This window comes from Nelumbo lutea, chromosome 1 (genome assembly GCF_056320005.1).
Source record: "Nelumbo lutea isolate HS-2025 chromosome 1, American lotus-T2T, whole genome shotgun sequence".
NCBI lineage: Eukaryota > Viridiplantae > Streptophyta > Magnoliopsida > Proteales > Nelumbonaceae > Nelumbo > Nelumbo lutea.
Window position 1 is genome coordinate 74,788,078 of NC_142684.1, and position 27,158 is coordinate 74,815,235.

General features: G+C 38.6%; 1 protein-coding gene, 1 non-coding gene and 1 pseudogene across 4 annotated transcripts; 2 read left to right on the forward strand and 1 right to left on the reverse strand.

The window, feature by feature from the left end:
* The first annotated feature begins 8,803 nt into the window (after positions 1–8,803).
* LOC148875394 (fasciclin-like arabinogalactan protein 17 pseudogene) lies at positions 8,804–10,124 on the forward strand (annotated as a pseudogene).
* An 895-nt stretch (positions 10,125–11,019) lies between these two features.
* LOC148875395 (putative GPI-anchored protein At1g61900) lies at positions 11,020–24,728 on the forward strand. 3 transcript variants are annotated; one of them, XR_016105012.1, is made up of 9 exons: positions 11,020–11,359; positions 12,894–13,073; positions 13,172–13,777; positions 15,236–15,481; positions 15,632–15,643; positions 16,065–16,150; positions 23,242–23,385; positions 23,613–23,657; positions 24,282–24,728. XR_016105012.1 is itself a non-coding variant. In XM_088964635.1 (9 exons), the coding sequence occupies exons 3-9, from the start codon at positions 12,968–12,970 to the stop codon at positions 24,350–24,352; spliced, it is 1,230 nt and encodes a 409-aa protein (XP_088820761.1). In that variant the 5' UTR covers positions 11,121–11,359; positions 11,947–12,372; positions 12,894–12,967; the 3' UTR covers positions 24,353–24,728. The 3 variants fall into 3 exon arrangements, 2 of the variants coding, with proteins under 2 accessions (XP_088820760.1, XP_088820761.1); XM_088964635.1 differs by lacking the exon at positions 16,065–16,150 and adding an exon at positions 11,947–12,372 and having other exon boundaries at positions 11,121–11,359; XM_088964634.1 differs by lacking the exon at positions 16,065–16,150.
* On the reverse strand, positions 13,923–14,117 carry LOC148875396 (U2 spliceosomal RNA). Its single transcript, XR_016106018.1, has one exon. It is a non-coding gene; the product is annotated as a U2 spliceosomal RNA (small nuclear RNA).
* Positions 24,729–27,158: the final 2,430 nt, after the last annotated feature.

Below are 27,158 nucleotides of genomic sequence, written 5' to 3' on the forward strand. Positions count from 1 at the left end.
TCAATCCTACCTAAATTTGAGATAAGGTTGGATCATTCCTGGATCTAAACCCATTTACCCATTTGTGTTCTCATCTGGATTTGGTTCCATTTAGTCCTACTCTAACCAATGTGACCACTTTCGTACCCTACCTATTGGTGTCTCTGACTAGCCCGATCCACTTCTCCAGATTGGTATTAAGTATGGGAAATCCGATTTGATCTACTGGTGTTTGCGTGGGTCAAAAGAAAAACTGAAAAAAGTTCTTATAACGTTTCCGGTGATTCTAAGAGAATTCTTTTTGGGAGAATGACGGTTCAGCCCAGAGTTAGAATTTGTAGGCTCAAAGTACTGCCGGGTAGGTATCGGCTCGGAATTAATATCAATTCAAGGGCAGGCATTAGTGCATAGAGTGTGGATTGTCCACCTTTTGAATATTTATAACTCTGCAGTGGAAATCAGAAAACTGTATTGGACAAAATCCATACTTCTCTGGTTTTTTTTTTCACTGGAACAAGAGAAAACGTTTGATGAAGAAATTCGCAAACACTACCTTAATTATATGTATCGGAAAAAAAAAAAAGTTACCTTAGTTAATTCCAGGTCTGTTTGGTTGGCAGTTGGAATTGGATCCCATTGGTTTGTTCACTCAAATGGTTGAATGTCATTACGAATGAATTTCAATTCCGCCCAATCAAATAGTTGGAATCAAAATTCCTTATTCCAGACCCCAATTTCCACATCAATACTTACCCTCAGTTTTTTCCCTGATCAGAATAAGGGGCTACCTGCTAGAGATTCTTAATCCCCCTCTCCCTTTCTCTTTTTTTTTTTTGTTTTTTTCGCGTTTTTTTTTTTTAACTTGGCCTAGAATACAGTTTGTGCATCAAATTGGGAAATAGCGACCTGTAACTGCAACCTGTTAGCAAACAGCCCCTTAAAGTGAATGATGAACAGATGAGGAACACGGCTAAAAAGAAGAGAAACAGAGCTAAAAAGAAGAGAAACACACGACAATGTGATGCTGTTGGCCTTTATAATTTCGTCAAATGGCATTTAATCCCATTCTTTAGTTCTCTATGGTGCCAAACAAACGCTTAGTTTGTATGATAACCAATCGTCGGAAGAAATACTATTTTTAATGTTTTTTCCAACATTCATACATTTAGTTTGTGTGATAACCAATCATCTAAGGAAACACTTACTCAGGTAAGTGTATTTATCCATGTTCTTTTATTTCCTAAGTAAAAAAGGAAATGACCATTTTAACCATAAAAATTCGTTATTAAGAGGGCATTTTTGTCTCATTTAAGTGTTGGAAAGTTCCCCCCAAGTGGAAAAGTTATTTATCCACCTAGGAGATGGTACCTCGGAAAATAAACTTTCTCTGATCCCCACATTAATCTGAAAAAAGAACATAGGATTCTTGGTCAATGGGATTCTTCAAAATTCTAAAAAAGAACATCCACTTTATGTTAAATGTAGAATGTGAAGAGAGATAGTAACTATAAAATGGATTACCCATAAATCTTTTTTGTTTTTTATGATTTTTTTTTTGAAAAATAAAAACTGAATTTGAATTTTGTAGCAGTTTGGGTAGTTCATTTAGATGGGATTGGATGTAAAAAGCTTAATCAAGAAATAATGTAACCCAATGCAACTGCACAAATTTTCTGCCTCACGGTTGATAATAAGCATTTACACGAACTTCGGACAGACTCTAATTACAAGGGGGATTCGCCAAGCCAAAAATTTTCTAATTTACTCTGCTCCGTGACTCATATGAGGATTGAGGAGGGCATATATACTTGTCTGTTATCAAAGTGCAGTTAGAATGTCTTCTCTTTCTTGATCGGAGAGTAGCTGATGGGATCACCTTTTCCTAAAAGTATAAATCGGGCCGTGCCTGGTATAATTTTGAGCCAGCCTGGCCTGAAGGTTCACCGGTCGTGTCGCAGCCTGATACAATTCTATGGGCCAAGGTTCTAAATATTGATACACCCGATACATCAGTAAAGGTGTATCGGGCAATGTCGGTACTTTTTTTATTTTTTTTTTCAAAACCGGTTTAGGGGGTCGGTTTAAAGTTCCTTCACCCCCTGAACCAGTCAAAACCCCAATACACCCTTTATAGGGGTGCTCCTAATACAATACGTATCAGCCGATACGTGTCAATTTTTTTAACCTTGGTATGAACCAATGGGTTGTGCTATGCCACCCGTGGCCCATGGGCTGGCATGGATATATATAACATATATATAATATTTATATATAATATATAATATATTAATAAAATAAATATTTTTTCAACTATATTATACTATTTATTTAATTATAGTATATATAAGCAATTGTCTACATCAAAAATCATATAAAATTAAAATTTTAAGTTTTTTTAATTTTTTTAATAAATAAAACTTTGGCCTAATCCACAACCTGGCCTGGCCCAAGGCTTGGGCTGTGGGCCATGCCAGCCCGACCCCCTAAAATATCCCAGGAGAGGGAGGCACGACCTGGCCCACACTTTGCGCGGGCAGCATGCGGGCCATGCCATGCCAGTCCAACACGACCTGTTTTTCACGTCTACCTTTTCCAACCATTTTTCTCATATAATAGTGGAGGGGCCCCTAAGTTTGTAGGGGCAAAACATGATGGTAAGTGGCTTCTCAAAGGTAAATTAATATATAGGAAAAATATTGCGAAGGGTAAATTTTTAATTAAAAATTTATTAGAAAAAGAAGATCTATTTAAAATAAATAAAATTTTATGGATAATAATACATTTAATTTAATCAATAAAACAATAAATAATTAATTAAATAATCACAACCATTAGGCAATAGATGAAAGAGGAAGAGATTAGAGATGACTTTATTCATTGTACTTTTGTTTTATATAGTGGAAATAATTGTAAATAGTTAATTTAATTTAATAAATAAATAAATTTAGTAAAATAAATGAGATAAATAGACAATCAAGTGAGAGAGAGTAAATGTATATAAATGTATACATGATTCTATGTCTTACTTTGCTAACAATAGTAAATTGTTAGATTATTAAATTATTAACTAATTAAACAATTTAGTAAAATAAGTAAATAAATAAATAAAACTTTATGTATTATCAACACAAGATTGGTAAAGGCTATCTCAAATTAATTAATTAATTAATATAATGTTATTAATGGGTCAAGCTGAACTATCAAGTTACCGAGCCCATGAACAGGATTAGTCCTGTTCGTGGCTCAGCCTGGCCTAAGACTTGGCCCATGGCACCACACGGCCCATGTAGGCTCGAGCTAAAATAAAATTTTAAGATCTTTTTTAATTTTTTTAATTTATGTTAAAAGTTTCATTATTTTTTTAATCTTTAAAAAGCATGGATTAGCCCGGTTCGTGGCCCAACCTGGCCTAAGACTTTGCCAGTAGACCAACCCTGCCCATGGCACAGCATAGGCCCGCATGGGCTTGGGAAGTATATTATATACAATAATTATATAACATATATATATATCTATATATATATATATAAAATTTTATTTTCAATTGTATACATCAAAATTGATATAAAATAAAAATTTAAGATTTTATTTTTTATTTTTTATATATTTTTACTAGGACTTAACCCGTGGACCAATCCGGCCCATAGCACGACATAGGCCTATGCGGGCTCAGGTCAAGGACTATGCCGAGCTGACCGCGTAAAGTATCCTAAGGAGGGAAGCGCAAACTGCACAGCACAGCCCAACATAACCCAATTGTAAATAACATGAGAGATAAAAACAATTTTTAACAAATATGAAAAAGATAGAAGTTTAGATCATTGTGAATAACTATATGTTTAGTATCAAATATGAAAGAGGAAAATGACAAGTTAATGATTTTTTTTTATTTAATGACATCATTATAATTAATTAAATTTATAATGGTAATGGTTAAAAGCATGAAAAGGAAGAAATTATAAAATTTACGCTTTCATTTAGGTTATATAACAAAAGATTCCATTTGACAAATGTGCATTTACCGCTACAAACTTTTGCTTTTAGGTTATATATATAGAGAGATTATCTGTCAACAATATGGAGTGTGACAAAGACATCAACCGAACTGAAATGACCCATTCAGTTGTCTTGTGAAAGAGCAGGATGCACCTAAGGAACACTAACTCTGTCAGTGACACAGTGAGAGCCTGCAATTCCACATATTTGATATCACATCTCCTTTTGTGGACACCTGATGACCATCTCAACTACTCGATCATTGGCTATATAATTTGTGGTTCACTGTCCACCCTTGGGTCTAGCACATCTTTTGACGGTTGGTTTGTAACTGTGATCTGCATGTTGTTTGTTATTGTAGTGTTTCTTTCTTCTTTTAAGAATGCCGTTTATTCTACCCATAGGTCCTTTTTGTTGGTACATAAGAATTGGAGCAGGTCAGAGCAGGGTGCACGTAAGGTTAAGGTTGATTGGCCATACCACAGAGAGCTTGCAGGTTCAATCCTACGCCACTATGCCTACTAATTGGAGGGGTGTCATGTGGCCATATCGACTATTGGGTAATTGGCCCTTAACTCATTTGGTTCTTCGTTAATTTCCCCCCTCTTTTATTAATATATATACCCACATACACATACAAAAGAAGCCTCAACTCGCAACCAGGTCATTTAATTGTTATCGAGTATAATTAATAATTCATGTGAAAGACTGGAAGCTGTTGGGTCCAAACCAGGTAGGCACACATTGTAAGTACAGCGGGTAAGTACTTTTGATACAATTTATAATATTTATTAAGTGTTCATTGAATGTGTTTATAATGTTGTGCCTATTAGATTTGAACTTCCCCTGCAGTGGGACCTCTTTTATAAATTTGATTTTAACATCATGCTCCATTATAAAACCTTGTGATGCTTTGATTTTTCCAAAGTTTTTTCATTCAAAGTATTGCGCTTCATAAATCATAACTACTAAAAAGGAGTGAAAGGTGGAAATTCACTGAAGAACCTAGTAAGTTCACACTAGTAGTGTGATCTTTCCCACTGAAAAGTCCTTATTAGAAATGTAGAAGTAGCATCAAAGCATGTGCTATAAATTTTCTTTACAATAGTGGGTTTATATCTTGAATTTGCTCTAGAAAGCAGGGGAAACTAGTCTAAAGCAAGGGATGTTGAGAAATAGTTGGACAAGAACAATTGTCCGTGGCAAAGTTAATTTGATCGTAGTATCTGCCATCAATTCAAAGTCATCATCATCCTACATTAATAGGGTTTTGGGGGCCATCTTTTTCCTTCTTTGCAATCAGCGTGTCTCCTTGTTAGGATTGCCCTTGTCAAGTAATATGTGACATTTTTGGTAATCCAAAATATTCATTCAATTGGTAAACTTAAAACAACCTACCAATTTCTTAGTCTCTTTCATCTTTAAGTGGGTGTTTGGCATTAGAAATAGGCCCCAGGTCAAAAAGCGATGTTTCAGAAAATGGCCTCTTATTTTGTACTATTTTTTCATAAAAAAAATGTTGCTTCATACCAGACTTTGCAAATCAGAAAAGTGCGGTATGAAACAATACCAAATTTGATGTTTTCTTAAAAAACAGTTCATTGCTGCTACCAGTGCAATGATGTGGCATCATCTTGGATGTTCGATAATATGACTAATGGCAAAAATGGTTCTACAGCACCTACCAAACAAAACCAGTGCTGTTTTCCTAGAAAATAGCTTATGTAACAGCACCGCTTCCAAACAAAGTGCTTACAACTCACACATGCCTAGCAACATTTTTATGAGAAAATGGTGCAGTATTCCCAGCACCAATGCCAAACACCTATTTATAATTCCTTCAACCAAGTCTTTTTTTTTTATACTTTTGGGTGCTCTTAATTCTTTTTCCTTTATTTCCTTTTCCCTATTCATTGATTTCCTCTTCATTTTTGTTATTATTATATATTTTTTTGGGACAAAGGGATCTTTATTTTTGTTCTTGTAAGCTTTGTTATTATTACTTTTCATTTACCTCTTTAGGTATAAGCTCATATGGAGAAAGAGGTATATACCCTGTTGCCATTGGAGGCAGCACCTATATACATAGACCTGTAGTTAATATTTTACATTGTTTCGGCTATATTAGTAAAATTTTGACAAAATCCCAACGAACTTGCATGAATTACACCCCTAGTAACGACACCCAATACATGTAATTCATACTAAGACCCCGTTCGCTTTTAGGTAAGTTACTTATTCAGGTAAATACATGGTAAGTTTTTTATGGGAAACACTTACCCGGGTAAGCGCATTTATTCATATTCTTTATTTGTCATGTAAATAAGGTAATGACCATTTTAGACATAAAAATCCATTATTAAAAGGGGTATTTTTGTCTCATTCAAGTGTTGACAACTTCCTCCTAAGTGGGAAAATTATTTATCCACCTAGGAGATTGGTATAAAATAAACTTTCCCTAATCCCCACATAAATCTGGAAAAAAAAAAACGATTTTGGTCAATGGAAACCAAAATCCCATTGACCAACTTTCCCTCCTCTCAAAATCCAAAAAAATAATCCCCCTAAATAATCTTCAATCAAGGTTCAAAACAATTGACCTTGATACACTAGATACTAGTGTTATGCGTTTTTGTTGTTTTCAGAGAATAGACCTTCCTAAGATCTATCCCTGTAAATTAAAAAAAAAAAAAAAAACTGATTAGTGCATGATCGGAATACCCGATATGTGCATTGGTCCGTATCGGATGTCTTGACTATACCCCATGTGCATTGATCTTGGGTATAGCATTACAAAGCTGTGGGTGCAATATTTACAGCCCAAAGTGCACGTTGGTACCTTGTATTTGCATTAAGTATATTTCCTTTCCCTGTTCTTTTCATCAGAAGAACAGTAAACGATGGACAGTAATTTGATGTGTTGGTGCTAGTTTTGGAGTGATCAAACTTTTGTAGGAGAGGTTGTTTTAAGTTGGGACACGACCAGGCATGATTTTGAGCCGGCCTGGCCCAATGGTCCACAGGCCATACCGCAACCCAACATGATTGTATGGGCTAATGGGCCATGCCGGGTTTGGGGTTTCAGGTCAGTGGGCCGGGTCAGCATGGCATCTGTGGCCCATAGGCTGGCACGGCCCATATATATTTTATATATAGTTATATATTTTTTATATATTTATATATGTAATATAATGTATTATATAAACTATAATTATATAATAATATATAGTATATAATATACTAATAAAATAATTATATATTTTTAATTTTATTATACTATTTTATTTAATTATCGTATGTCAAAATTTATACAAAATTAAAATTTTAAATTTTTTTCAAATTTTTTTAAATAAATAACTTTGACCCAATCCACAGCACAGCTTAACCCAAAACTCAACCCACGGGCCAATCCACCCAATCCACACGGATTCGGGTTGTGGGCCATACCAGACTGATCCCAAAATCTTCCAGGAAAAAGAGGCACGGCCCAGACCCAGCACATCCGTTTTACACCTCCGGTTGAGAGGATGATCATGAACCATGACCAGGTTGCATGTGAATGGTGTAGTGATTTCTCAGCAGAAATTAATAAATGAAGAAGGAAATAAATAAAATAGGATTCTCTATGTAGATTTGGTGCTAAAATATTAAATGCAGCAGAGAGAGAGAGAGAGAGTGAGAGGCCCAACAAGCTAAGCTGGCAATGGGGATTAAAGGCCCTCATTCAATGCTTATAGTTGAAGACAAGTGGCTGTTGAGAATTTGTATCATTTATTTGACAACCAATACAAATGAATGCTCCTTGGAAGATGCCTTTCTTTATTTCACCTGGACCGCAGTCCTGACATCCCCATTTGATTAATTTGATCAACTGACTCGCTGATTCTCCTCTCCTCTGTTAAGGTTTAAAACAAGCAATTACTCAAGGATTAATCAATAAAACAATTGTTGATTTGTTTGGTAACAGTACAAAACAGAACCGGGAGCTGATTGGTGGGGCTCAAAATATGCATCGGATTCGGATGTTGATCAATAAGTGGGCCCGATGAAATATTCACGGTTGGTGGGGCTTTGGTACAGTCCGTACATCGATATCTGAATGCAATCTTCCATGGCTATGTATGGACGCATGGTCGTTGTTTAATACTTTAATTAGTGGCCTAGACGCCTAATGGGTGGAGAGAGAGATGATCAGATTCTAACTTCTTACTCAAATTTTCTTCTCTCTTCTTTTCAAACTTTTTTTTTGGTCTTGAGCGAGAAAAAAAAGGTTAAAGGAGAGGAGAGGGAAGGGAAGGACAAAAACAAGGAATAAGATTCTTCCATGGCTTGGCTTTCCTCCTAGTCCTGGAGAGAAGATGCAGACAATCACATTTTGCTTTTCACATAAAAAAAAATAAAAAAGAACACTCCGGGTGGAGCTCTCAACCTCAACTGTCTAGGACATATTAATTCAATGTTGAGATGCCCAACATCTTTTATCGCCCCATATATATTGACTTTCAGAGCTATACTGCTTAATTTGCCTTACAAAGTGGGTCCAGGTGGGGTCACCGTTTTATTTTGCTGGTCCTCATCTAGTACCTCGTGCCATCACTCCATCAACACATTAATACTTCCTACTCTGGTTTTTGGCTTCGGCTATCATTAATAATATGGTAAATTTCTTAAATTATCATTAATTGATTAAGTCTACTTTTATTGTTTAAAAATTGACTATCGTTATTGATAATTATTTAAATCTTTCTTACCGTTGACTCTCCATTAAAGACCGTTTATATATGAATTCACGTGTTTGATTTAATGTTACATAATATCCAAATTACTCGCCTCTCTGGTTTTTCTGTCAAATTTTCACCTCTCTGAAACTGGTTCCCCTCTTCGGTCACCATGAATTCTGAGATCTATGGATGGCGTGCCTAAATTGTTCTACTTGTTGTTCCTTCTCTTCTTTGCTGCAAGCGGCACTGTATTATCGGAAAACTCGGGTGTAAAGCAGTCTTCTCCATCTAACTCTGGCTAAATCAACTCTTCTTCCATCCTATTGGCCCTCCTTGACTCACATTATATCGAACTCTCCGAGCTGGTGGAGAAAGCTCTCCTTTTGCATACCCTAGAAGAAGTGGTCGGGAAGTATAACGTCACCATTTCTGCTCCCAAAAATGAAGCTTTGGAATACGACCTCGATACTAAGTTCAAGTGGTTCCTTCTTGACCCTAGTAATCTCAAGTCTCTTCAGACTCTTTTGATGTTTCACATTATTCCCAAAAAAGATAGCGTCGGATGAGTGGCCGAAGATTGCAACCAAGTTAGCCAAACATCAGATGCTTTCCAACGATCACCTCCACTTGATGTGTATGGATTCCGGCAAGAAGGCCGTTGATCTTGCGACCGTTATCCACCCGGACATTGTAGTCCGCCCTGATGGTGTTATCCACGGGATTGAACGGTTATTGATTCCGCGACACGTGCAGGAAGACTTCAACCGTCATCGAACTCTCCAAGCAGGAGGTTGATGAGTCTGTGAAATTCGGGCGTGGCGATGGGTCTGCCTATTTGTTCAATCCTGATATCTACACGGACGATTGGATTTTAGTGCAGGGCATTGACGGTGTGTTGTTCCCACCAAAATAGTAGCAGTCGAAACCCGAAACGAAAACAACAAAAACAAAAACTGTCAATCCCTCCAAGACTTATGTAAAAGCAAGGAGAGGTTCATGTTTTCATCCTTCTAATTAGTATTGTCTTTCATCCGTCATTGCATCTACAATAGTTTAGGAAGCAACGAATCGAAATGTGAGGCGTTGCGACCGGAACCCAGGCATTTATTATTAAGACCTTGAGTCTGGTTGCTGGAATCCATGTAGTGTTGGGTGTTGGGACCTGTTGCCGTCTCTCGTGATGATTATGCCGTTTGGAAGTTGAAGCGACCGCCGTCGTTGGCGATGGCCGTGTTGATGGATGGAGCTCCCTCCCTCTTTCGAATGATGGGGCGAGTGTGGGTTTTAAGTTGAGTTATAACGAGAGATACAAATGTAACTTTGCAAAAGGGTAAAATGGACATTTGACTTTTTTTTCATGCTTGACGATTCAGGGAAGATTTAGAGAATTATCAGAAATAATAAAAGTAGCGACAGTCAATTTTCAAACAGTACACTTAGTTAATTAACTAAACCATAAAGATACTTTTATAAATTTACCCTTAAATACTATTGTTAAGCCAATATTTGATTAAATTAATTTTCAAATTCCTTTTTGCTTGAGGGTTGAGTTAATTAGGGTTCAGGTTCAGACCTACAAGCTGAACCGGATGCAGACTCAGGAGTCAGGAACAGGAAAGCTGAACTGAACCGCAAAAATTTCTTCGATTAATCTCATTAAGTAATGTAGTAGATCTGGACAAGTAATTAAGTAACACTGACAAATTGGTTGACTTATTAGTTGGCCCACTATACAATTGAACCTGTATTAAGGAGAAATCTACTCTGACTCTGAGATAGAATTGCTCGGGTTTTCTAATTAGTCGGCGGGTTGAGGTTGACCCACACCCATGTGAATTTTAAAACATTGAAACTGTGCAATCGGGTATAAATCTACTCCCATCCAATTGCATATAGGACTCATTAAGGCGCCGTTTTACCCCTCTGTGTCTGAAGTTTGATTTGGAACGGGTCAAAGAGCAATTTTGCTACAGATTCAGGGAACACAGACTCGTCCCCACAACGTACAAATCACACGCCTTTTAGCAATGCCCGAGACACCAGCACGTGCGTATGGGGTCGGGCAGATTCGAATTCTAGCATCCGAGAGAGGACTGTCTCCTCTTAAAACTCACAAAAGAACAATACTCAACTCTTAACAGTTAACACCTCCTGTTTTTAGTCTTTAGTGTTTACTCGCTTGATTTGGCATCCCCGTGAAGGACAAGGGCCCGTGGTGCTAGCATTTCTCAGCTCTCGTACGTGTGAATGTGAAGTGTGGAGTGTGGGACTGGGAGCTACAGCTTACTGCCTACTGGAGACTGGAGAGAGAGAGAGTATTGATGGTGTCTCAGTTGCGGTGTGGGTCCCTCGCCTTCTCCAAAGGACAGCTGTTGCTGGAACTGCTTTTGTCCCCACGCACCTACAAAGCTCATTCATGGCGTTTGAACGCTCTTTCCCTTCCCCTGCAGCACCACCTCTCCTCTCTTCTCATCCCTCCATTATCCTTTCGCTGTCTAGCAAATTCGTGGTGGATATGTCATAGCCGGTTCTCTTTCTTTCTTTCGTTCTCTTTCTGATAACGCTGCTTCTCTGTTACTGTGAATACTCAACTGCAAACATGAAAGGAGCGGCGCCATTCCATCTTAATCTCAATCTTCCACGCGTATTTCTCTTGTTCATCTGTAAGTGTTCATGGCCTGTCCCTTCATTTCAACACCGAGTCTTTCGCTTTTACTGTTTTTCTTCTTTTTCGTCCATTTCGATTATTTTCTTCCATGATCTGTGGATTTTATCACTTGGGTCATCTTGAAATTGGGGCATTATCGATTTGAAGTTACTGGATTTGGTTTTTTTTTTGTGTGTGTGTGCGTGTGTTATTTCGTGGGTTTAAGGAGATAGGCTTTGGAACTTGATGTCTTCGTATGGCGTTTGGGTCATGATTTTTGGTGGTTTGTTTTGACTTTGTTCTGTAATTTGTTGGACTTGGGGAAATTGGTTGTGGAATGTAACTCGTTTGGACTTTGTTTTCTTGTGTTTCCCGCATTTCTTTTTGTATCGAGTCACACTCATGGACTTTGTTATTCTCACGACGACTTTTGCAGTGCTTCCGGGTTAAGCTAATGTTAGGGTTAGGCTTTTGAGCTGAAGTAGACATTTATGCGCAATTTCTATTGCTTCGTTTCTAAAGTGTAAACATAGACGCTTCTTTTAACTCGTTACTGAAATGAAAACAAAAAAGACGGTTTTGATTTTGTTTCAACACTGTCAGAGAACATATTTGACAGACAAGCGAGATTTGTGCTGCAAACTTGGAACAGCATCAAGTTGAAAATTATTAGCTCAAAAATGCCTGCTTGGATAGTCTAAAGGTGCATTATTTTTAAAATTGGGAAGCATCTCTTAATCAACAGTGGATTATTTTAACTCCGAGTTGGTTATCAGAGCTCTTGGAAGTTGGAACACTTTTGAACTCGTGTATGCTTATCTTGAGCTATCTTCTGGGGCTAGCAAGTGAGCTTGGGATTCTATCTTATTTCCGTTTTACTTGCTACCTTTCTGTTCTGATGCCAACCTGTTAACTACATGGATCTCTTTTACTGGGTCCATTAGCAACGGCAAGAAAATCAAGAAAGCCAAGTGATATAGATCTATTTTACTACGACCGTACAGCGCTTGTCTTCTTTGCTCTGTTAAGGTGCAACCCCCATCCACAGTGCAGATAGTGTGCAATTTTTTTTTTGGAGCCAGGTCTTATTACTGACTTGTATTTTTTTTATTAAATTTAAATTTAGACCACTTCAAATTGTGGCATCCTTTTCTATCACTATCATGACCCTAATTCTCTCCGAATGGGAACCATTTCCAAAAACTGACTTTTATTAGGAACCATGACTTGGTTTTGCTCTAATTCCTAGTGAATTTCGTATTATAATGTTCAAACATGGCTGTTGCTCATATCCTAGGTTGCATTCTTTGGTTTTAGAACATTTGTTAGTAGAGTTTCCAAGACACTCATTCCTTTACTAGTAAGAACCTATGCATACTTTTTGTACTTTGTACATTGGCCATCCAATTTCACACCGCTGTGCTTCAGTTATGTATGTGATAGGTAGGTTACATAAGCAGATTTTATATGTCCTAGCTATAATGACATGAGTACATAAATAAAATCAATATCTTTTCTCTTTTTAATGATTCTATTCACGTATTATCTAGGTTTGTTTCAATGCCACTGCAGTCAATTGGGGTCTCGGAAAGATTTTGCTCGATTCTATAGAAAGGGAAATGCCATGTTGCCTGCTATGCCCCCAAGTGGGACTCCTCAGCCCTTTCTCCCTCTTTTGGCACCTTCACCACTGGCACCATTCGCAAACAGCACTGTGCCAAGTTTATCAGGTGCATTATGCATAGCCTTGTAGAATTATATACTTGAAGCCAAATGGGTTGAAAGGCATGATCGTGAATGTAAGTTCATGCTGCTTTATCTGTTGCAGGATTGTGTACCTTAAATTTTTCTGCAGCTGAAAGTATGATGAGCACAACGGCTACTGATTGCTGGGCTGTGTTTGCTCCATTTCTGGCAAATGTGATATGTTGCCCACAGTTGGAATCCACCCTTGTAGTTCTTATGGGGCAATCCAGCAAAGATACCGGGGTTCTTGCTTTGGATGGAACCCATGCAAAGCACTGCCTCTCAGATGTTGAGAAGATTCTAGCAAGTCAGGGTGCAAGCACAGATCTTCAAAATATATGCTCAGTTCATCCATTGAACCTCACTGAAGCCTCTTGCCCTGTAAAAAATGTTAATGAGTTCGAGAGTGTTGTGGATACATCTAAGCTTTTGGCTGCCTGTGAAACAATTGATCCTGTAAAAGAATGTTGTAGCCAAATTTGTCAGAATGCAATATCAGAAGCTGCAAGAGTGATTGCCTTGAAGGATTATGGTCTATCAAGCGTAGATGAAGCCAACCTCTTACCTGGGCACTCATCTAGGGTTGATGACTGTAAAAGTATTGTCCTCCGATGGCTGGCTAGTAGGCTTGATCCTTCTCCTGCAAATAAAGTTCTTAGAGGGCTTTCCAATTGCAATGTTAATAAAGGTATGCTTGGGAAGAAACACCTTTAATGGAATCACTTTCATAAATAATTTATAGCCTATATTAGTGGGTGGATCCTGGGAAATCTCCGAACTTATTAGGTGAGAGTCAAACCAATTATAATGTTCTTTTTTTTTTTTTTTTGTTTATGGGGTATGCCAGGCCCGTGCAATAGTGCAACACATGGGTCACGTGCAAAGACCCCAGTAGCAAGCTACTGTGGTGGGTCTTCTCCCTTAAAAAATAAATTTAATATCATGTAGGCCGATGGCGCACTATCAGATATTAAACTGATAAGAACAGATACTACACTTGATCTTAGCCAAAAGCCAATTATAGTTAAAAAATTGAACCTGTAAACCTAAAGATAAGGATGAAGTCAATTAAATGGAACTTGATCAGGTCTTTCATCTAATCAGATCACAATCTATGGATCTGGTCATTATCCAATTATAGTTGAATTTGTCTAACAAATTCAAAGCCTGCCTTGTCAACCATATGGGTCCATATAAATTCTTTTTATTTTATTTTTGGCTTGGTAAGCTGCCAATCTGGGCATGAGGGTGGACCGAATTAATTCTGTTAATGAAAAACAAACAACCAGGATCAGCGATATTTCGAGAATCCTTTTCAATTAAATCAGAGGGAAGGGTCTTGGAATCTCAATATTATTTTAAATTACATCATTTTCACTATTAGCCATATAATAGTCTTTCATCCAGGTTTGTCATATCGGATTGTTCAGTGGATCCTGATCCATTGAAAATCTCAATTTAGGGGGGTTGCAGGACTATCACACTTTCATAGTTTTGACTCATTTCTTTTGCAATAGAAAAATGAAGAATGCCTATGGAAAAAAAGGTTTCCTAATTGAGTAATTTATGTAAATTAATATGATGAATCCACCTATTTCTAACAAAAAGGAATCATGCGGTTGATCCAGACTCGCCATCATTTGGGGCCTCCTTGGGATTGGCCTTGTCCTCACTCCTAAATGTTGATATTAGCTCTAAATGTCACTGAAATTGTATCGGGGATTTTACAAACTGACGATGGCTGTCCAAATTCTTAGAATTTTCAAATTGGAAACTGTTCATAGAGAAGTCATTCCCTTTCTTATTTTTCCTTTTAATCTTCAACAGCCATTAAACGTTGTTGGTTCATGGAAAAATCTGTTTTGTTCAGCTTTAATGTTGTAAACTTCCAAGTGATAGGGCCATAGCACACTGTTATTGGTCCCTGCTATCAGGGTCTTGGGAGGAGCATACTTTCATGAAGTGGCCTCTCTGATAATCTTACTCACATTCTCTTGCTTGGATGCCCGCGATTACCGATTGACCATTGCACCAAGCAATAACTGCTGTTGTTGACTTCAAGTTATCTTACTGGTCCCCTCAATTTTGTCTTGTTATTTGTAAAGCTAACGCCGCTGATATCTATTCTATTTTTCTTCTGCTTCAGTTTGTCCACTAGTTTTCCCTGACATGGGAAATGTCACAAAGGACTGTGGGAATGGGATAAGTAACCAGATAGCTTGCTGCAGAACCATGGGGAATTATGTCTCTCGTTTGCAAAGTCAGAGATTCATAACCAACTTGCAAGCTCTTGACTGTGCCGCAATGGTTGGCATTAAGTTACAGAAGGCTAATATTACCAAGAATGTTTATAGCCTTTGTCATATAACACTGAAGGATTTCTCTCTTCAAGGTTGGTGGTGTTTTTTTATGCCCCTTGTCTAGGAAAAGTTTGAAGTCTTCATTGTTACCAATACCCACTCATTGTTATTTAATACTAATACCTGATTCATTGTTCTTTTCATTTTTTGGATATGGTGGATTCTACAATTGATCACATCAGTTGGATCACAAGGTAATGTGGCACCCTTTATATCTTGGATTTGCTTTTAAAATCCTTGTATGCTTTCATGAAACTGGTCTTTTTTTAATATATTTCAATGCTTATTTAATCATTTTGTATTCAATATATTACGCACTTATACTCCTTTTAGCTCTCCTGCTCCTGGGGCGGCTCACTTAAGAGCAAGGAAGTTCTATAGTTTGCATTTATATTTCCCTAAAGATCTTTATTTGTTCTCAAGTTTCTTTCTTCTTATCTTATTGAGCATTATTTTGATTGATGCAGCATGGTGGCTGTCCTTGCTTAACTCCATTTAACTGTAACTTGCGTAATGGATCCTCTTTTTGTTTGAACAGTAATGGATACTGATCCTCTTCATCATCATCCATCCTTTTGTAATGGGTACTCATATTCAGTATAAATCTTTTTTCAGGCACTTTGTTGGGTTTGAAGCTATAGGACCATGTAGAACAGTCTGGAGCAGTCAGTCCCCCATAAAAATCCAAGACTGAGCGCTGAGTAGGTCCTATCTAAGGGTTCTCAGCCCCCTTTCTTTAGGGTCCCAAGTGAATAACTTCACAACAAAAGCTCCTGGCCATTGAATTGCTGTACCCCTAGTTCCATATGGAATTGATCTAGGGGTACAGCAAGGGATGCTTCTGCTTTTGTGTTCTTTATCTTATTTTGTGTCTAATCTAAGTGTTACTTGTCACTAGTTAAATTGAAAGAATGATTTAATTATTTCTTTATTTATTTTTATTTGAATAATGGAAAAGTTATATTGAAGTCCAAAAAATCTCTTGAAATAAATGCAACAATCAGATGGTTAAAAGCTGTTAGATTATGCTACTTTTGGTATAGGGAGTTTCTTAGGTGGGACCTATTGGCTTCCAATTATATGAACATAAGATATGTTGTGCTTTAAGGGGGTTTCATGATCTTGACTGTATGTTACATTCCATGGATGCAGTAAGTATCTTCACCATTTTAATTCTCAGTGTTTAAGATACTAATGAAAAGCTCACAAATTATTTTAGTTAACCATTTGATACAGTTAGAAAACTTCATGTCTGATAACCTCCTTGTCACTGAAAACATTATTTTCTAAATAAAAGTATATTTACAAGTCATAATATGCTTGGCTTGTATTTAATTTCACTGTTTTTGATTTTGGTGGGTAAACAAGTATGTGGTTAATGATTAGGGGTTGAAGACAGGATTTAAACCAGGTCCAGGCCTCACCTTAGAAATGCATCTAGTTAGCTCTGTGTCACGGGCTGACATAATGGGTTGCATGGCTAGAGGTTTTCTAGATGTTTCTTGAGGCTCCTGGCCAATTCTGCATGTTTCTGAGCTGTTCTAGAGCGTTCTGGGGTGTTTTGGAGTGTTCTCCATTTGTCTAGAAGGGGCTAGATGTTGGTGGAACTCTTTAGAACCTTGTGGAACAATCCAGGTTTGTGTGGAACACCCTAGAGGAGTTGGGAGTAATCTAGACTTACTCTAGAGTGTGCTTGTATCTTATGGAGTGGGCATCCCCTAGAAGAGTATAAAAGGTAGGATGTTCTAGAGGTGCTTCTAGATGATGCCAAGTGTACATAGTTCTAGAGGATTCCTTGAGGGGGTTTGTGTATAAATAGGTATCCCCTCCTTTATTTGCAAGAGGCATCCAAGTTGTAAGAGCATTCTTTGAATTGTAAGCTTTCTTCTAGTGCAATACAATCTCTTCCTCCTAAAATACTTGGTGTGCTCTTTTGTGCCTTAGTGTGCCCTTAGCACTTAAGCAACCTAGTAAGAAAGGTCTTGGGTGTGCAGTTTGGCTAACTTGCCTAGAGGGCCAAGTGAGTGCCACATGACTTATCTAATGGGAGTAGTCAGGTTGTGACAAGTGGTATCAGAGCAACTTTGCTAGGGGTGTGTGGACATGATGTTGGACGGACTTGACAATAGCAAGACACACGAGTGGGAGAAGGGCCACTCAAAGAAGACAAGGGACGTCCTTGCTGCCTTGGAGGCTAGGATGGCAAGGTTGGAGCTTGCCATGGGAGACATGTAAGACAAGTTCACAAACATGGGCAGTCGAGTTGATAGTCTGGAGGGCAAGCTAGTGGAGCTCAAGGCAACCATGGAAGAGGTCGTGAATCTTGCCTGGCATGGTGAAGACAAAGAATGGGAAGGGTTGGAAGCCAAGCTGATGGGAAGCCTGACCAAGGTCCAAGCTAATGTAGATAAGCTGAAGGCAGATGTGGTGCTCAGCAAGAAGTTGCTAGCACGAGATGACATGGGGACTTTACAGGATGTGCCAAAGGTAAGGGAACTTGAGCCACCTCACTTCAATGGTGCCAGGGATGCACGGGTGTTGGACAACTTCCTATTGGCAAATGTGATATATTCCTCTTCAATGAAAGTTGGGAAGCACCCTGGAGGGGTTTGGTGGCTAGAGCTCTGCCTAGAATTACCTCGGATCATTGCCCTATAGAGCTAGGCCAAGAGACTTTTGGGATTGGACCTAAACCCTTGAGAAGAGAATATGGGAGTCAAGTGGAAAGGGGTTAGATTCCACAAGAAATTAAAAAGTCCGAGGTCCAAAATAAGGGATCGGAAAAAGAGGAATTTGGGAGATTGGAAGAGTTAAAAGCCAGATTGACAACCCAAATTGAGGATTTAGATTTAAAGGAACATCAAAGGACCATGGGTGCACAAGAAAGAGAATTGAGATGGAAGTTGAAGAAAGATTTGGAAGAGGTCCTTTTGAGGAAAGAGATATCATGGAGGCAAAAATCTAGGCATAAATGGATAAAAGAAGGGGATGGGAATGCCAAGTTCTTTCATGCTATGGCCAATGGGAGAAGGAGAAAAAATTTTGTGGCCAACGTTGAGGTTGAAGGAGTAGAAATTGAGTCACAAGAGGAGATAGCCAATTGCTTTGTAACTCACTTCAAATCCATTTTGAGTAGGCCACTAGAGAGAAGGGTGAGAGTGGAAGATCTAGATTGGCCAGGTCTATCGGTCGATGAGGCAGCTTGGTTGGAAAGAGACTTTGAAGAGGAAGAGAGATAAGACAAGTTGTTTTCTCTATGGACAGGTCAAAGGCTCTTGGACCAGATGGTTTGACCATGACTTTCTATCAAGAGTGTTGGGACATTATTAAAGAAGATTTGTTTGAGGTGTTTAGGGAGTTTGAAAACAACTATGTGATTAGTTGCGGAGTTAATGCCACTTTCTTAACTCTCATCCCAAAGAGATTAGAAGCCAAACACCCTAAAGATTTCAGGCCGTTCAGTTTGGTGACCAGCATATGCAAGATTGTGGCAAAAGTGCTTTCTTTAAGGATTAAAAAGGTCCTTCCATCTCTCATTATTCAAACCCAAAGTGCTTTTGTCCAAAATAGGAAAATTAGAAATTAGATCCTTATAGTAAATGAATGTGTGGAGGAAATGAGGAGATCAGGCAATCAAGGTTTTATTTGTAAGCTGGACATTGAGAAGGCCTATGATTCAGTGGATTGGGATTTTCTATTAGAAGTGTTAAGGAAATGTGGATTTGGGGATAGATGGTGCGGGTGGGTGAGTGGATGCATAACATCTTGCAAATTTTCAGTTCTAGTTAATGGAGGGTTCCAGGATTTCTTCCCAGCATGTAGAGGGCTCAGGCAAGGAGATCCTCTTTCCCCCTTTTTGTTCACACTTGTTGTAGTTGTGCTTAGTAGAATGATTTTTAAAGTAGATAGGGAAGGGCTAATAAGGGGTTGGAGGATAGGTAGGAATAATGTCACGGTGACTCATCTTCAGTTTATTGATGATATCATCATCTTTTGTGAAGGGAGAGACTTAGGGAGAGTGAGGAACCTAAAAGATCTTATTAAATCCTTTGAGTCTGCTTCAAACCTAACGATTAAGTTTGACAAAAGTTGTGTGGTGGGAATCAATTTGGAAGTTTGGGAGGTAGAGGCTATAACGGGTTCTCTAGAGTGTTCCATGTCTGATTGGCCTTTAACCTACTTGGGTCTTCCGTTAGGAGCTAACCCAAAAGAAAGTCTTCTGGTATCCAATTGTGGAAAAGTTTGAAAAGAGGCTGGCTTCTTGGAAAAAAGTTACAATTCGATAGGGAGTAGAGTGACCTTGATTAGGGTGACACTTGCTAGTCTTCCGGTTTATTTATTTTATGTATTCAAGATACCCTCAAGGGAAGACAAGAAGCTAGAAAAGAAGATGAGGGATTTCTTGTGGGAGCTAGGGGAAGAGAAGGGTCATTTGATTAGGTGAGAGATAGTTAGCAGGAGTAAGGAAGAAGGGGGATTAGGATTGGAAAATCTAGTTCTTAAGAATGAAGCTCTACTAGGGAAGTGGCTTTGGAGATGGCCGTTAGAGAGAGAGAGAGGTTGTGGCACAAGGTGGTGAATAGTATTCATGGCTGTTTACAGAATGGTTGGGATGCCATCTTGATGGATGACACTTGCTACACCTTGGAAGTTAATTCACAAAATTCTACTCCATTTTCTCAATCTGGTCAGGTATGATGTTAATTCTGGAAGCAATGTTTGTTTTTTGGGAAGACATTTGGGTGGGCAACCAACCTCTTAAAGACCTTTTTCCCTCTCTTTACTCTCTTACCCTTTATAAGGAAGAGCCGGTTTGTAGTTTTATTTCCTCCTCGACTTCTTCTGTGACCCTAAACTAGGATTTTGGTTTTTGTAGAGGGTTACGTGATGATGAAAGTGCTTATGTTTTAGATTTATTGTCTTCACTTGGGAAGTTTATTATGGTAAGATTAATACATTTGGAAACCTACAAAAGAGGAGACCAAATTGGTGTGTTCTTTGTATATCTTAGAATGAGGATTATCACCACTTACTGATCTCTTGCTCCTTTGCTACAGCTTTATGTAATTGGATTCTTATATTGTTTGAGTGTAGGTGGAACCTGCCATCTGATACTAGCTTGTTGTTTAGTCTGTATATTTTTGATTGGCACACAAAGAGAGGGAGATTTATGTGGAAGTGCATAAGAGCAGCTTTGTTGTGGACAGTTTGGGAAGAAAGGAACACTAAAATCTTTTGTGAAAAAGAAAGGAGCTTCTTGGAAGTTAAATAATGTATTCTGACAAGGGCAACTCAGTGGCTAAAAACTCTAAAGCTCTTTGATGCATACTCTTTTGATGAGCTATGAAGAAGCTGGTTAGTAGTGGCTAATACATCTACCAGGAAGGACAGACACAGGGTTGAATGGATGCCACTAGGGGAGGAGTTTATCAAGCTGAACTTTGATAGGAGTAGCCGAGGAAATTCAAGACCTTTAGGAATAGGAGTGCTGAGAAACAAAGATAGTAACATTATATCTTTGTACTTAGGTCCTGCGGGTGTGGGAGACTCTTTAAGGGCCAAATTACTTACTACTGTACAAGGAATCCAGCTTGCAACTCAGCTAGGCATAGAGCATCTGATTATTGAAGAGGATTCCCAGGTGATAGTGGGTTGGATGAAGGATCTAGACACTGTGATTTGGGGTTTTAGAGATCTTCTCAAAAAGGTTAAATGGTTAACAAGGAATAAGACAATCAGAGTTCAATGGGTAGGTAGATTAGCAAACTCAATGGCTGATTCACTTGCAAAACAAGGGGTTCTCCAGGATACTTTATTTTGGGCTTCTATGTAATTTCTTTTGTACTTATAATTTTGTAACTAGCTTTAAAGGAAAGGTCACATCTCGTGCCTTTCTATGGGTTGCATGTAACTCTTATTTGTTGGTTTAATAAAATTTTACTCATTTATCAAAAAAAAAAAAACTTCCTATGGCACATGGAGCAGTACTTTGAAGCCATGCACATAAGGGATGAGCAGGCCAAGGTACGTGTTGCCACTAGGTACTTGACTGATACAACTGTCTTGTGGTGGAGGTGGCATTGTGCAAGCATGGAGAAGGGGCAGTGTCGCATTGACACATGGGATGAGTTCAAGCAGACATCAAGCGCCAATTCTATTCAAAGAACATATAGTAATTGGCGTGATGCAACTTGAGGAAGTTGAAGCATATTGGGTCGATTAGGGACTATGTACGGGAGTTCTCGACACATGCTTGAGATACTCGACATGGATGACAAGGAGTTGTTCAACTTCATGGATGGACTTCAGCCGTTGGCGGAAATTGAGCTACAACATAGGGGTGTGTAGGATCAAGCCACTGCCATGGCCAAGGCGGAGAAGCTGGGGGAGAGCAACATGGGTAGCTCAATGGAGCCCAAATCTGCAAGGGGTGACCATGTGTGGGCTATGCCCATACCTTATGTGCGGGTGTTGTGCATCATGGAGGCAGGAGCCTCTTGCATGGTCCCTTTGGCGGATGGGATATGTGCAACGGTGAAGAAGTTATCATCCCTACAACTGGGCATGGGGCAATGGGGGCCAATCTAATCCAGGGGTGGACAAGCAACCAAGGGTAGCACAATAGGATAAGCAGGCCCAAGGCAAGGACAAAGTCGTGTATGCACAAGCCAAAGCAAACGCTGAGGCAAGGGCGTTGGCAAGGGTTAGGCAATTGATCAAGGTTGGAGCAAATGGGCAGCTATAGCAGCAATGCATGCCACATATCCAAAGGGCAGAGAACTTGAGGAGATTATTGGTGAAAATGGCCACTTTTCCCGGGGTAACTCTATGGGTGGAGTACGCAGTCAAGTGGAAGGTGTTGCCTACATCAGAAGCATCATATGTATGAGCGGACGAGTTGATTGCAACCAACCACGAGGACTTGATCAAGTAATGGGATGCACAAGCCAACTGAGTGCAACGAGGGTGTTGCACAATCAGGTGGGGGAGAATGTCAGGGGGTGACATAATAGGTTGCTTGGCTAGAGGTTTTCTAGATGTTTCCTAAGGCTCCTAGCTAATTCTGCATGTTTCAAGGCTGTTCTGGAGCGCTTTGGGGTGTTCTAGAGTGTTCTCCATGTGTCTAGAAGGGGCTAGATGTTGGTGGAACTCTCTAGAACCTTGTGGAACAATCCAGGTTTGTGTGGAATGCCCTAGAGGGGTTGGGAGTTATCTAGACTTACTCTAGAGTGTTCTTGTATCTTATGGAATGGGCATTGTCTGGAAGAGTGTAGAAGGTAGAATGTTCTAGAGGTGCTTCTAGATGATGCCAAGTGTACATAGTTCTAGAGGATTCCTTGAGGGGGTTGGTGTATAAATAGGGTTCCCCTCCTTCATTTGCAAGAGGCATCCTTATTGTAAGAGCATTCTTTGAGTTGTAAGCTTTCTTCTAGTGCACTACAATCTCTTCCTCCAATACTTGGTGTGCTCTTGTGTTCCTTGGTGTGTGTCCTTAGCACTTAAGCAACCTGGCAAGAAGGGTCTTGGGCGTGCAGTTTGTCTGACTTGCTTGGAGGGCGAAGTGAGTGCCACATGACTTTGCCAATTGGAGCAGTCAGACCGTGACATCTAGCGCGGACATTTTCACCCCATTGGTTGATTTTGATGTTCCAGATGTAGCCCTTTACCACTTATGGATTTTGGTCATGCTAATCTTGTTTTATCATTTATCAAGGTTTTATTTGAACTCATTTTATAAACTTCTCCTTGTATTGCACTCCTTTCTAATATTACCCGGTCATTTTGGTAACAGAGTCTGGATGCCTTCTGCCAAGCTTACCTTCAGATGCAACTTTTGACAAGTCTTCAGGGATCAGTTTCCTTTGTGATTTGAATGACAACATTGCAGCGCCTTGGCCATCTACATCTCAATTACCATCTTCTTCCTGCAACAAAAGTATGCTACACATGTTATGTCTTCTTTTGGATGGGTTTGTCTTTTATCTGTTTATATGCACGTATATTATTATTTTGATAGAACAGATGCGATTATTCATGGGTTACAGCATCTCTTTTCACCATTGAAAGTAGCCTGCATTCCAATCTTTGTTGCCTTTTTTTTATGATTTTTTTTTACTGATTTATCCCTGAAGCTGATTTTATGGTAATCCCATGGAACTGCAGCAATCAAACTTCCAGCACTTCCAGCTGCCACATCTGCACAAATAAGTAAGGATGCTAATGAATTCTTACCTAGAATATCTTTACAGTATTTTTTTTCTTTATGCTCAGCTGTTGCAGAAATTCAATCGATTTTTATGGGTGGCATTGATAAGAAAGTTAAAACAAGATTTTGTTTAATGATTCTAATGAAAAGTTAAGAGGCTTGTCTTTATATGGATTCTATTTGTGCAATTATGCATATGGTTTTATATAATGCTTTCCATGTTCCAATGGAAAATCTAACAATTAATTCTACCATTAGCTGTTTCTCAGTTTATCAGTCTGTACTTGAGGTGGGTAAGTTAATTAGGGTGCTTTGGAACTAAGAATTTTAGGAAATGGAGTCATATCCCCGTATCCAGTATCCTCACCAGTCAATCTATTCCACATAATGTCTGAGATAAATTTCATGTCATGAGTCGTGAAATTTCATGCCTTTAATGTCAGAAAGGCATACTCCATCTCCCTACTTATTGATCTGTATATTTGGTTTGGTTGGGGGATGTGAGGGTGTTCTGAGAGAGGGGGGGGGGGGTGTCCTTTTGTCCTCTTACACATGTTTGACTTGAACTGGTTATCAGTCTGATAAAGGACAAAGATTAATCTCTCTCTAAATACTTGTATTTTCAGGCACATGCGGAGAAGACCTGATGGTTCCTCTTATCGTGGCTTTCTTGGTGGCTTTGATGACGTTGGTGTAGTTCTCTTACATAGGCCATCTGTGCTCCTCTTATCATAACGGCATGTTTTCCATCCTCAAAGCAGAATTTTCGACATATCTGAATAGGGAGGGGAATTTTGTTGATTCATCTGGCATATCCAACTGGTATCATCCCGAGATCTAGTTCAGTTCAAATGAATCACTATCAGAGGTCTGGAAATTTCCCACGATCATATTAATTCATGATTCTTGTGGATAATATGTAATAAGTTGTATAAAGAAGGTTCAAGAGAAACGAGCAAATTTATTGTTGTAAGTTTTGCCATGCAAGAAAATCATGGGTGTAAATTGGGAATATGAGAGATGGACGGGTGGAGAATCTCATCAAGAATGCTTGATTATTAGGGCGACCAAAAGATTGTCCTGTGGATATATTACATTTTTAAGCATATATGCAAGCATGATATTTGAACCGCTGTCCGCTGTTGACCTGGACAGTTGGACTGTTTGGCCTGGGAACCGTCCAGGCAATTGGTTCCATTTTACCCCAGACCCGGTCCCTAAATCAGTCAATGACCTGTTGATTCGGGCGATTGAACCGTTGACTTATTTAATGGTTTTTTACTTTTTTTTTTTTTTGTCAGAATAGGCTGTTTGTTCGAATTGGATGGTCAAATTGTTGAGTTGGAAATCGATTGCCACAACGGTTCTATTTCCAGATCGTTTTTTAAAACCATGAATGCAAGTGTATCTGCCCCCCTCCTGCCAAGAGAAAATTCTTGGCTCCACCACCGAGGACCTCATCTATTACTCGTCGAACTGAGTTTGGACAGTATCATTATCCCAGGAATTAAAAAAAAAAAAAAAAAGAAAGAAACACTTGTGCTCCATTTGGTGATTCTTTCTATCATTTTCAAACGAGAATCTAATCACTCATCAGTGGCAACAACAATTGCCTGGTCTGGTTAATTACTCAGGTAGATGAATTCCCGATTTGGAACCCACTCCAGTTGTCTCTTGTGGTGGAGAATTAGAAATCCTCCATCAGTGGAGCAGATAAGAAGCAATCTTCCTGATGCACACAAGACTGAGATATGAGGTCATGCTGGCAATGGCATTAACTAGTAAACACCATCCTGATTGCCTTAATTCTTCTATATATCTTGAGTTGTAAAAGGAACCAAATTAAATTTTGCATGTGTCAGATCAAAGGTGATGTAGTCAGCAGCAATGTAACAGGAGAAGTAGCTTCAAACACTACTAATCACCGACCGAATCTGATTCTCTATTTAATGAAGCATGGTTGTTCAAAGATTCCCTTCTTGCGGTTGAATAAAATGGTCCTAAATAATAGGTGAAGAAAACCAACAGCTGCAAACCTGAATCAGATTCGCTTGGAATAGAATGCCCTCAATAATAACAATTGCACTTGGGAAAAGATGCAAGTTTCAACCCTGTGTCAGCTCAAATTTCTTCTGCTTCTTTCTTTCTCTCTTTCTTTCTTCTTTTCAATCAAGTATGTGGATGCCCAACACAACAGTTTGCAATTTTACTGGAGCAGTACATTCAATAGTCCCCGGCTAGACTCTAGAGAGAGTCTTCAATATTATGGCATTTCTATGTACGTGTCCATCAATAAAACTAGAATTTCTCACTCCTATTTAAGTTACTTTCTTTTTCCCTTACAGCTAGCCTCGGAAATTTACTAAATCATATCTAACTTTTGATTAAATTATAGGATAAACTCCAAAACCCCCCATCCATGCTCAGCATGGGGGTCTATCAATTTACTATCTACACTTCAAAAATTTGCAAATACCCCCTCAACTTTGTCAACATAAGCAACATTAATTAACGGCAAAAGTAAAATGACGCTTATTTATATAAAAAACTCTATTCATCTCAAGATTTTAAAAGGTTAAAGGTGTAATTGAGGCGTAATGGCCCAAAAAGGTAAGACATAAGCCTTAAGGCGTTGCGAGACGTAAGCCTTAAAGCTTAAGAATAAAATGAGTTAAAGTTAATAAATTGATAAAAATAACATATAATATATCAAGTTAAATTAATGGAAGATATAAATATTTATGAAATACATTTTCTATCTCAAAATGCAAATTTCTCAAATAATTCAAATGGCCAATTTAAAAGAAAGGAAACATATAAGATAATTAGATATTAGATTTATAGTCATTCAATAGTATAGAAGAAAGAAAATAGCTTGGTTAATTTGATCTTTGCAAATCCAAATACTATATCATATACGGTTAATATTTAGTTGCCGTACTATTCTTGTACTAAAAGTAACTTTGTTTGGCTAAAAAGAAAAAGATAAGAAAGAAAATCATGGTATATAATACGGACAAATATTGCTTCGTGCAGAAGAGAAAAGAAAAAGTGAGCCCCGAAGGGATGTGGTTGAATTACAATATCACATGAATGGTGGGTGGATGACTGAAGAACCAGCTGGTTAAGAATCTTTGATTTGGTAATTTATAGTATCAACTCCAAGCAACTGGGCGTCTTTCACTCAACCAAACAAAGGTCGTCGTCTTTATGCAGAACCTCATAAAGAAGGATTTCTTTCTTTCTTTTTTCTTTTTTAATTTTCAGTTGCATGCAGCTACCTCTCTGTATATCTTTTAGTAGGTGCTAATACGACTGTCAATGGACCGGATATTGGTCCAACCTGGACCTGATTTCATCTAACATGAGTCCGTTACAGATGGATCAGGTCCAATCCGATCTGATAAATATTTTGGATTGGACTGGTCCAATTCAATGTCTTATTGGACTTTTCAATTTGTTCAAATTAGTTATAATTCAGTTTGTGTTCAACTCAAACCTGG

Excerpts from the sequence above, each read along its gene's own strand:
- LOC148875395 (XM_088964634.1), top strand. The coding sequence starts at position 11,296 with ATGAAAGGAGCGGCGCCATTCCATCTTAATCTCAATCTTCCACGCGTA. Across the intron at positions 13,074-13,171 it reads CACTGTGCCAAGTTTATCAG|GATTGTGTACCTTAAATTTT; the intron begins GTGCATTATGCA and ends TATCTGTTGCAG. Across the intron at positions 23,658-24,281 it reads TGCCACATCTGCACAAATAA|GCACATGCGGAGAAGACCTG; the intron begins GTAAGGATGCTA and ends TTGTATTTTCAG.